Source organism: Poecile atricapillus, chromosome 32, assembly GCF_030490865.1.
Source record: "Poecile atricapillus isolate bPoeAtr1 chromosome 32, bPoeAtr1.hap1, whole genome shotgun sequence".
Classification (NCBI taxonomy): Eukaryota; Metazoa; Chordata; class Aves; order Passeriformes; family Paridae; genus Poecile; species Poecile atricapillus.
This window is the reverse complement of record NC_081280.1, coordinates 228,181-238,928: the sequence shown is the minus strand read 5'-3', so window position 1 is coordinate 238,928 and position 10,748 is coordinate 228,181. Positions and strand designations below refer to the sequence as shown.

Sequence of the window (10,748 nt, the reverse complement as noted above, 5' to 3'; positions counted from 1 at the left end):
TAAAAAATCCCCCAAAAATCCAATAAATTCCCTCAAAAAATGCCAAAAAATAAAAAAAAAATCCAAAAAAATCCCAAAAAAATGCCCAAAAATCCCAAAAATTCTTCAAAAAATCCCCAAAAAAATCCAAAAAATTCCCAAAAAACCTCAAAAAACCCCAAAAAATCCCCAAAAAAATCCCCAAAAAATCCAAAAAATTCCCCAAAAAACCTCAAAAAACCCCCAAAAAATCCCCCCAAAAAATCCAAAAAATTCCCCCCAAAAAATCCCCAAAAATTAAAAAAAAATCCAAAAAATCCGCAAAAATCCAAAAAATTCCCCCCAAAAGACCCAAAAAAATAAAAAAAAAATCAAAAAAAAATCCAAAAAAATCCAAAAAATTCCCCCCAAAAAACCCAAAAAAATAAAAAAAAAAATCCAAAAAAAATCCAAAAAAAATCCAAAAAAAATCCCAAAAAAATAAAAAAAAAATCCAAAAAAATCCCAAAAAAATCCAAAAAATTCCGAAAAAATCCGAAAAAAATCCCCCCAAAAATCAAAAGGAAAATTTAAAAAAAAAAAAAAAAATCCAAAAAAATCCCAAAAAATCTGAAAAAATTCCCAAAAATCCCCCAAAATTCCGGGTTTTTTTCCCCCTGTGGAACTCACCTGAGGCAGGTGCATCCCCCAGGTGAGGGTGGCGCCAGGTGGGGCCGGGGTGCAGACCCAGGGCGTGAAGCACTCGCTGAATCCCTTCTGTGAGATCGCCCTGGAAGAGGCCGTGAGGCTCCGCGAGGCCGGGGCCGCCTGCGAGGTGATCGCGGCCAGCGTGGGGACCAAAGCCAGCCAGGTGAGCCAAAAATACACCTGGGGACACCAAAATACACCTGAGATACACCTGAGATACACCCAGACACACCTGAGATACACCTGAACACACCTGAGATACACCTGAGACACACCTGAACACACCTGAGATACACCTGAGATACACCTGAACACACCTGAGATACACCCAGACACACCCAGACACACCCGGGGCCGCCTGCGAGGTGATCGCGGCCAGCGTGGGGACCAAAGCCAGCCAGGTGAGCCAAAAATACACCTGGGGACACCTGGGGACAGCAAAAACACACCTGAGATACACCCAGACACACCTGGGGACATCAAAATACACCTGGGGACAGCTGGGGACACCAAAAATACACCTGGGGACATAAAAAACACACCTGGGGACACCTGGAACACACCTGAACATACCTGGGGACACCAGAAATACACCTGAGGACACTAAAAACACACCTGGGGGGTACCAAAAACACACCTGAGATACACCTGAACACACCGGGGGACACTAAAAACACACCTGAGATACACCTGGGGACACCAAAAATGCACCTGGGGACACCAAAAACACACCTGGGGACACCTGGAACACACCTGGGGACACCTGGAACACACCTGGGACACCTGGAACACACCTGGGGACACCAAAATACACCTGGAACACACCTGAGGACACTAAAAACACACCTGAGGACACCTGAACACACCTGGGGACACCTGGGGACACCAAAACACACCTGGGGACACCTGGGGACACCTGGAACCCAGCCTGGAACCCAGTCTAGAACCGAGTCTAGAACCAATCTAGAACCAAGTCTAGAACCGAGTCTAGAACCGATCTAGAACAGTCTAGAACCACTCTAGAACCGAGTCTAGAACGTTCTAGAACCCGATCTAGAACCGCTCTAGAACCGATCTAGAACGTTCTAGAGTGATCTAGAACCCAGTCTAGAACAGTCTAGAACCGATCTAGAACCCAGTCTAGAACCGAGTCTGGAACCGCTCTAGAACCGACCTAGAACCGTTCTGGAGTGGTCTAGAACCGAGTCTAGAACCGGGTCCAGAGCACACCTGGAACACACCTGGGGACACCTGGGGGCATTTTGGGGTGGTTTTGGGGTATTTTCAGGCGGTTTTGGGGTATTTTTGGGGTGTTTTCAGTCAGTTTTTGGGGTGTTTTGGAGCAGTTTTGGGGTGTTTTTGGGGTGTTTTTGGGGTGTTTTCAGTCAGATTTTGGGATATTTTTGGGGTATTTTTGGGGTGTTTTTGGGGTGTTTTTGGGGTATTTTCAGTCGGTTTTGGTACATTTTTAACCCTTTGTTCCCCGCAGGAGTCCCTGCGCACGGCCCTGGCCCTGGGGCAGTTTTTGGGGTATTTTCAGTCAGTTTTGGGGGTATTTTGGGGTGTTTTTAACCCTTTCCTCCCCGCAGGAGTCCCCTGCGCACGGCCCTGGCCCTGGGCAGTTTTTGGGGGTATTTTTGGGGTGTTTTTGGGGTATTTTTGGGGCAGTTTTTGGGATATTTTTTGGGTAATTTTGGGGGTATTTTTGGGGTGTTTTTGGGGTGTTTTGGGTCAGTTTTGGTACATTTTTAACCCTTTCCTCCCCACAGGAGTCCCTGCGCACAGCCCTGGCCGTGGGCGCTGACCGGGCGGTGCTGGCCGAGGTGGGGGAGGGGGCGTGGCGTGGGGCCCCGTGAGGTGGCCACGGCCCTGGCGGCGCTGGCCCAACGCTGCAGCCGCACCTGGTGCTGCTGGGCAAACAGGTGAGCGCGGGGACGCCGGCGGGGCACCTATGGGAGCCTATAGAACACCTGGGGGAGCCTATAGAGCACCTATAGAACCCTATAGAGCGCCTATAGAACCCTATAGGGCACCTGTGGGCACCTATAGAGCACCTGGGGGAGCCTATAGAGTACCTGTGGGTACCTGTGGGACCCTATAGAGCACCTGGGGGAGCCTATAGAGCACCTATAGAACCCTATAGAGCACCTATAGAACCCTATAGAGCACCTGTGGGCACCTATAGAGCACCTGTGGGCACCTATAGAGCACCTGTGGGAGCCTATAGGGCACCTGGGGGACCCTATAGAGCACCTGTGGGACCCTATAGATCCATATAGAACCCCATAGAGCACCTATAGAACACCTGGGGGACCCTATAGATCCCTGTGGGACCCTATAGGGCATCTATAGATCCCTCTGGAACCCTGTAGATCCCTATGGAACCCTATAGGGCACCTGTGGGCACCTATAGAGCACCTGTGGGGCACCTGTGGGACCCCTATAGATCCCTATAGAACCCCATAGAGCACCTATAGAACACCTGGGGGAGCCTATAGGTCCCTGTGGGACCCTATAGAACACCTGGGGGAGCCTATAGAGCACCTATAGATCCTTATGGAACCCTGTAGAGCACCTATAGAGCACCTGTGGCACCCTATAGGGCACCTATAGATCCCTATGGGACCCTATAGAGCACCTATAGAACACCTGTGGGACCCTATGGAGTCCTATAGATCCCTATAGAGCACCTATAGAGCACCTGTGGGACCCTATAGAACACCTGTGGGGCCCTATGGAATCCTATAGATCGCTATAGAGCACCTATAGATCCCTCTGGAACCCTCTAGATCCCCTATGGAACCCCCCAGACCCCTATAGAACCCCCCCAGACCCCTATAGAACCCCCCCAGACCCCTATAGAACCCTCCCAGACCCCTGTAGAACCTTCCAGACTCCCCCCTCAGGGCCCTCCCTCAGGCCCCCCCGGGGGGGAGGCCCCGCGCGCCCTGGGCCGGGATCCCCCATAGATCCCCTATAGAACCCTTTAGGTCCCCTATAGAACCCTATAGATCCCCTATAGACGGCTGTGTCCCCCAGGCCATCGATGACGATTGCAACCAGACGGGCAGCTCCTCGCCGCCATCTTGGACTGGCCTCAGGTAACGGCCCCGCGCCCGCGGGGGATGATGGGAAACGGCCCCGGAATGGCGGGAAAAGGGGGGGATATATCCCATAATGCCTTGCGGGAAAGGGGGGATATATCCCATAATGCCTTGCGGTTAAAGGGGGGGATATATCCCATAATGCCTTGCGGTTTAAAGGGGGGGGATATATCCCATAATGCCTTGCGGTTAAAGGGGGGGATATATCCCATAATGCCTTGCGGTTAAAGGGGGGGATATATCCCATAATGCCCTGCGGTTAAAGGGGGGGATATATCCCATAATGCCTTGCGGTTAAAGGGGGGGATATATCCCATAATGCCTTGCAGGAAAGGGGGGGATATATCCCATAATGCCTTGCGGTTAAAGGGGGGGGATATATCCCATAATGCCTTGCGGTTAAAGGGGGGATATATCCCATAATGCCCTGCGGTTAAAGGGGGGGATATATCCCATAATGCCCTGCGGTTAAAGGGGGGGATATATCCCATAATGCCCTGCGGGAAAGGGGGGGATATATCCCATAATGCCTTGCGGTTAAAGGGGGGGATATATCCCATAATGCCTTGCGGTTAAAGGGGGGATATATCCCATAATGCCCTGCGGTTATAGGGGGGATATATCCCATAATGCCTTGCGGTTAAAGGGGGGGATATATCCCATAATGCCTTGCGGTTAAAGGGGGGGATATATCCCATAATGCCTTGCGGTTAAAGGGGGGGGATATATCCCATAATGCCTTGCGGTTAAAGGGGGGGATATATCCCATAATGCCTTGCGGTTAAAGGGGGGGATATATCCCATAATGCCTTGCGGTTAAAGGGGGGGGATATATCCCATAATGCCCTGCGGTTAAAGGGGGGATATATCCCATAATGCCTTGCGGTTAAAGGGGGGATATATCCCATAATGCCTTGCGGTTATAGGGGGGATATATCCCATAATGCCTTGCGGGAAAGGGGGGGATATATCCCATAATGCCTTGCGGGAAAAGGGGGGGATATATCCCATAATGCCTTGCGGTTAAAGGGGGGGATATATCCCATAATGCCTTGGGGGAAAGGGGGGATATATCCCATAATGCCTTGCGGTTAAAGGGGGGATAAATCCCGTGGTTCCCAGTTCTCCCCAGTAGCTCCCAATCCACACTGGGGTCACTCCCAGTAGCTCCCAGTGGCTCCCAGTAGCTCCCAGTCCCCCCCAGTAGCTCCGAATCCACACTGGGGTCACTCCCAGTCCCTCCCAGTGGCTCCCAGTAGCTCCCAGTCCCCCCCAGTAGCTCCCAATCCACACTGGGGTCACTCCCAGTCCCTCCCAGTGGCTCCCAGTAGCTCCCAGTCCCCCCCAGTCCCCCCCAGTAGCTCCCAATCCACACTGGGGTCACTCCCAGTCCCTCCCAGTGGCTCCCAGTAGCTCCCAGTCCCCCCCAGTAGCTCCCAATCCACACTGGGGTCACTCCCAGTCCCTCCCAGTGGCTCCCAGTAGCTCCCAGTCCCCCCCAGTAGCTCCGAATCCACACTGGGGTCACTCCCAGTCCCTCCCAGTGGCTCCCAGTAGCTCCCAGTCCCCCCCAGTCCCCCCCAGTAGCTCCGAATCCACACTGGGGTCTCTCCCAGTAGCTCCCAGTTCCTCCCAGTCCTCGCCAGTCACTACTGGGACACTCCCAATCCATACTGGGACAGTCTCAATCCCTCCCCCAGTCCCTCCCAGTCCCACCAGTACCTCCGAATCCCCAACTGGGGTCACTCCCAGTCCCCCCCAGTAGCTCCCAGTCATTCCCAGTCCCTCCCAGTTCCTCCCAGTCCCTCCCAGTCCACACTGGGGTCCCCCCCAGTCCCCCCCAGTAGCTCCCAGTACATGCTGGGGTCCCTCCTGGTCCCTCCCAGTGGCTCCCAGTCCCTCCTAATCCACACTGGGGTCACTCCCAGTCCCTCCCAGTCCCCACCAGTTTTCCCCCAGTCCCTCCCAGTCCCCCCCAGTTCCCTCCCAGTGGCTCCCAGTGGCTCCCAGTCCCACCAGTTCCCCCCCAGGGCACGTTTGCGTCGCGGCTGGAGCTGGAGTCGGGCGCGGTTCGGGTGCAGCGGGAGGTGGACGGGGGCCTGGAGACGCTGCGGCTGCGGCTGCCGGCGGTGCTGACGGCGGATCTGCGGCTCAACGAGCCCCGCTACGCCACGCTGCCCAACATCATGGTGAGAACAGCCCCAAAACACCCCAAAAACACCCTAAAACACCCCAAAATCACCCCAAAATCACCCCCAAAATCACTCCAAAATCCTGAGAAAAAAAATCCCAAAATCCTGGAAAAAAACCACCCCAAAATCCCGGACGAGCCCCCAAACTGCGGCTGCTGACGGCGGATCTGCGGCTCAACGAGCCCCGCTACGCCATGCTGCCCAACATCATGGTGAGAAAATCCCAAAAAACCCCAAAATCACCCCAAAATCACCCCAAAATCCTGGAAAAAAACCCCCCCAAAAAAACCCAAAATGGCAGAAAAAACCCCCAAAATTCTGAAAAAAGCCACCCCAAAACCACCCCAAAGTCCTGAGAAAAAACCACCCTTGAATCACCCTAAAACACCCCAAAATCACCCCCAAAAAATCCCTAAAATACCAAGAAAAAACCCCAAAATCCCAGAAAGAATCACTCCAAAATTCCCCCCAAAACTCCCAAAAATCCTGGAAAAAAAACACCCCAAAACCACCCCAAAATCCTGAGAAAAAAACACCCCAAAATCACCCAAAACCACCCCAAAATCCCGGACGAGCCCCCAAACTGCGGCTGCTGAGGGCGGATCTGCGGCTCAACGAGCCCCGCTACGCCACGCTGCCCAACATCATGGTGAGAAAATCCCAAAAAACCCCAAAATCACCCCAAAATCACCCAAAATCACCCCAAAATCACCCCCAAAATCACCCCAAAATCCTGGAAAAAAACACCCCAAAATCCCCCCAAAAAAACCCCAAAAATACGTAAAAAAACCACCCCAAAATCACCCCAAAAAACCCTAAAAATCCCCAAAAAACCACTCCAAAATCATGGAAAAAAACCCAAAATCCACTCCAAAAAAACACCCCCAAATCACCCCAAAACACCCCAAAATCACCCTCAAGAACACCCCAAAACCACCCCAAAATCCTGGGAAAAAAAAAACCCCAAAATCACCCTAAAACACCCCAAAATCACCCCCGAAAAATCCCTAAAATCCCCCCCAAAAAATCCCCAAAGTACCAAGAAAAAACCCCAAAATCCCAGAAAAAATGAGTCCAAAATCCCCCCAAAAAAACTCGCAAAAATCCAGAAAAAAAACACCCCAAAATCCCAGAAAGAATCACTCCAAAATCCCCCCAAAAACTCCCAAAAATCCGTAAAAAAACACCCCAAAACCACCCCAAAATCCTGGGAAAAAACCACCCCAAAATCCCGGACAAGCCCCCAAACTGCGGCTGCTGACGGCGGATCTGCGGCTCAACGAGCCCCGCTACGCCACGCTGCCCAACATCATGGTGAGAACAGCCTGAAAACACCCCAAAAACACCCTAAAACACCCCAAAATCACCCCCAAAACACCCCAAAATCACCCCAAAATCCTGAGAAAAAACCACCCCAAAATTCCCCCAAAAAACCCCAAAAATCCGGAAAAAAACCACCCCAAAATCACCCCAAAAAACCCTAAAAATCCCCAAAATAACACTCCAAAATCATGGGAAAAAACCCAAAATCCACTCCAAAAAAACACCCCAAAATCACCCCAAAACACCCCAAAATCACCCAAAACCCCCCCAAAATCCCGGACAAGCCCCCAAACTGCGGCTGCTGACGGCGGATCTGCGGCTCAACGAGCCCCGCTACGCCACGCTGCCCAACATCATGGTGAGAACAGCCCCAAAATCACCCAAAATCACCCCAAAATCACCCCCAAAATCACCCCAAATCACCCCAAAATCACCCCAAAATCCTGGAAAAAAACACCCCAAAATTCCCCCAAAAAACCCCAAAAATCTGTAAAAAAACCACCCCAAAATTCCCCCAAAAAACCCTAAAAATCTCCAAAAAACCACTCCAAAATCATGGAAAAAAACCCAAAATCCACTCCAAAAAAACACCCCCAAATCACCCCAAAACACCCCAAAATCACCCCCAAAAACACCCCAAAATCACCCCCAAAAACACCCCAAAATCACCCCAAAATCCCCCCAAAAAAACCCAAAATGGCAGAAAAAACCCCCAAAATTCTGAAAAAAAACACCCCAAAATCACCCAAAACCACCCCAAAATCCTGGGAAAAAAACACCCCAAAATCACCCTAAAACACCCCAAAATCACCCCCAAAAACACCCCAAAATCACCCCAAAATCCTGGAAAAAAACACCCCAAAATTCCCCCAAAAAACCCCAAAAATCCGGAAAAAAACCACCCCAAAATCACCCCAAAAAAGCCTAAAAATCCCCAAAAAAACACTCCAAAATCATGGGAAAAAACCCAAAATCCACTCCAAAAAAACACCCCGAAATCACCCAAAACACCCCAAAAACACCCTAAAACACCCCAAAAATCCCTCCTAAAAAGTCCTGAAATTCCGGAAAAAAACCACCCCAAAATCACCCCAAAACACCCCAAAATTCTGGAAAAAAACACCCCCAAAGTCCCCTTAAAAACTCCCAAAAATCCCCCCCAAAAAACCCCAAAAATCCCCCAAAAACCCCCCAAAAATCCCCAAAACTTCCCCAAAAAATCCTCCAAAAAATCAAAAAAAATCCCCAAAAAATCCCAAAAAACCCCCTAAAAAGTCCCAAAAAATCCCAGAAAAATCCCAAAAATTCCCCAAAATTCCCCCAAAATTTCCCGAAAAAAACCCCAAATAATCCCCAAAAACCCCCAAAAAATCCCAAAAAAATCCCCCAAAAAATCCGCAAAAAATCCCCAAAAAAATCACCCAAAATCCCCAAAAAAAACCCCAAAAAATCCCCAAAAAATCCCCAAAAAATCCCAATTTTTTCCCCCAAAATCCCAATTTTTTCCCCAAAAATCCCAATTTTTTCCCGAAATTCCGGGAATTCCACAGAAAGCCAAGAAGAAGCCCCTGGAGGTGATTCCGGCGGCGGAGCTGGGCGTGTCCGGGGGCCCCGCCCGCCTGAAGGTGCTGCAGGTGCAGGAGCCGCCGCCCCGCGCCGGAGGGGAGAAGGTGGAGAGCGTGGAGCAGCTGCTGGAGAAACTGAGGCACAGCGGCCGCATCTGAGCCACGCCCACCCCCGCCACGGGCCGGGCCGGTTCGGTCCAGTTGGGTCCAGTTGGGTCCAGTTGGGTCCGGTTGGGTCCGGTTGGTTCCAGTTGGTTCCAGTTGGGTCCAGTTGATCCCAGTTGGTTCCAGTTGGGTCCGGTTGGTTCCAGTTGGGTCTGGTTGGGTCCAGTTGGGTCCAGTTGGATTTGATTGGGTCCAGTTGGTTCCAGTTGGTTCCAGTCAGTTCCAGTTGGTTCCAGTTGGTTTTTCCAGTTGGGTCCGGTTGGGTCCAGTTGGTTCCAGTTGGGTCCAGTTGGGTCCAGTTGGGTCCAGTTGATCCCAGTTGCTTCCAGTGGGTTCTTCCAGTTGGGTCCGGTTGGTTCCAGTTGGGTCCAGTTGGTTCCAGTTGGGTCCAGTTGGGTCCAGTTGGTTCTTCCAGTTGGGTCCGGTTGGTTCCAGTTGGTTCCAGTTGGGTCCAGTTGGATTTGATTGGGTCCAGTTGATCCCAGTTGGTTCCAGTTGGGTCCAGTTGGGTCCAGTTGGATTTGATTGGGTCCAGTTGGGTCCAGTTGGATTTGATTGGGTCCAGTTGGTTCCAGTTGGTTCCAGTCAGTTCCAGTTGGTTCCAGTTGGTTTTTCCAGTTGGGTCCGGTTGGGTCCAGTTGGTTCCAGTTGGGTCCGGTTGGGTCCAGTTGGGTCCAGTTGATCCCAGTTGGTTCCAGTGGGTTCTTCCAGTTGGGTCCGGTTGGTTCCAGTTGGGTCCAGTTGGTCCCAGTAAGAACCAGTTGGGTCCAGTTGGTCCCAGTAAGAACCAGTTGGGTCTGGTTGATTCTTCCAGTTGGGTCCGGTTGGTTCCAGTTGGGTCCAGTTGGTTCCAGTTGGTTCCAGTAAGAACCAGTTGAGCCCAGTCACTCCCAGTTGGTTCCAGTTGGTTCTTCCAGTTGGGTCCAGTAAGAACCAGTTGGGCCCAGTTGGTTCCAGTTGTTGGTTCTGGTTGGGTCCAGTAAGAACCAGTTGGGTCCAGTTGGGTCCAGTTGGTTCCAGTTGGGTCCAGTTGGTTCTTCCAGTTGGTTCCAGTTGGGTCCAGTTGGTCCCAGTTGGTTCCAGTTGGGCCCAGTTGATCCCAGTTGGTTCTTCCAGTTGGTCCCAGTTGGTTCCCATTGGCTCCAGTCAGTCCCAGTTGGTCCCAGTTGGTCCCAGTCTGGCCCAGTTGGTTCCGATCCGGTCCCAGTTCCCCCCAGTCCGTCCCAGTTTGGCCCAGTTGGCTTTTGACTGGTCCCGTCCCAGTTTGAACCGGTGCCTTCCTGGCCTGGAGCAGCGCGCTGGTGCTCTCCCAGTTCATCCCAGTTCATCCCAGTTCAATCCCAGTTCAATCCTAGTCCATCCCAGTTCATCCCAGTTCATCCCAGTTCAATCCCAGTCCATCCCAATTCAATCCCAGTCCATCCCAGTTCAATCCCAGTTCATCCCAGTCCCTCCCAGTTCATTCCCAGTCCATCCCAGTCCCTCCCAGTCCCCCCAAATTCCCTCCCAGTCCCTCCCAGTCCCTCCCAGTGCCTTCCAGTCTGGCCCAGGCCCTCCCAGTGCCTTCCCCCACCCCCAATAAAGGCGTGGCCAGTCGATGACGTCATCGCGTTCCGTTTTGGGGGCGGGGCTTAACCGGGGCGGGGGCGTGGCCACATCCTGGCCCAGTTTTACTGGTTTTAACTGGTTTTTCGCTGCCGGCGCGACCCAGTATAAACCAGTTTGGCACTGGC

The 10,748-nt window shown here is 51.9% G+C and overlaps 1 protein-coding gene and 1 long non-coding RNA gene across 5 annotated transcripts in view; both read left to right on the top strand.

Moving 5' to 3' along the window:
• The window catches only part of ETFB (electron transfer flavoprotein subunit beta), a 9,419-nt gene extending 254 nt beyond the window's left edge, over window positions 1-9,165 (top strand). The window contains 8 exon segments of the mRNA XM_058860030.1: window positions 658-829; window positions 2,436-2,506; window positions 2,508-2,554; window positions 2,557-2,588; window positions 3,706-3,727; window positions 3,730-3,767; window positions 5,801-5,959; window positions 8,836-9,165. Of these exon segments, the coding sequence (XP_058716013.1) occupies window positions 658-829; window positions 2,436-2,506; window positions 2,508-2,554; window positions 2,557-2,588; window positions 3,706-3,727; window positions 3,730-3,767; window positions 5,801-5,959; window positions 8,836-9,009 (715 nt within the window). The 3' untranslated portion in view covers window positions 9,010-9,165.
• A 6-nt stretch (window positions 9,166-9,171) lies between these two features.
• LOC131590161 (uncharacterized) lies at window positions 9,172-10,616 on the top strand. 4 transcript variants are annotated; one of them, XR_009279992.1, is made up of 5 exons: window positions 9,510-9,524; window positions 9,605-9,730; window positions 9,771-9,922; window positions 10,059-10,358; window positions 10,443-10,616. It is a non-coding gene; the product is annotated as an uncharacterized LOC131590161 (long non-coding RNA). The 4 variants fall into 4 exon arrangements; XR_009279991.1 differs by having other exon boundaries at window positions 10,059-10,369; window positions 10,474-10,616; XR_009279993.1 differs by lacking the exon at window positions 10,443-10,616 and adding an exon at window positions 10,412-10,429.
• Window positions 10,617-10,748: the final 132 nt, after the last annotated feature.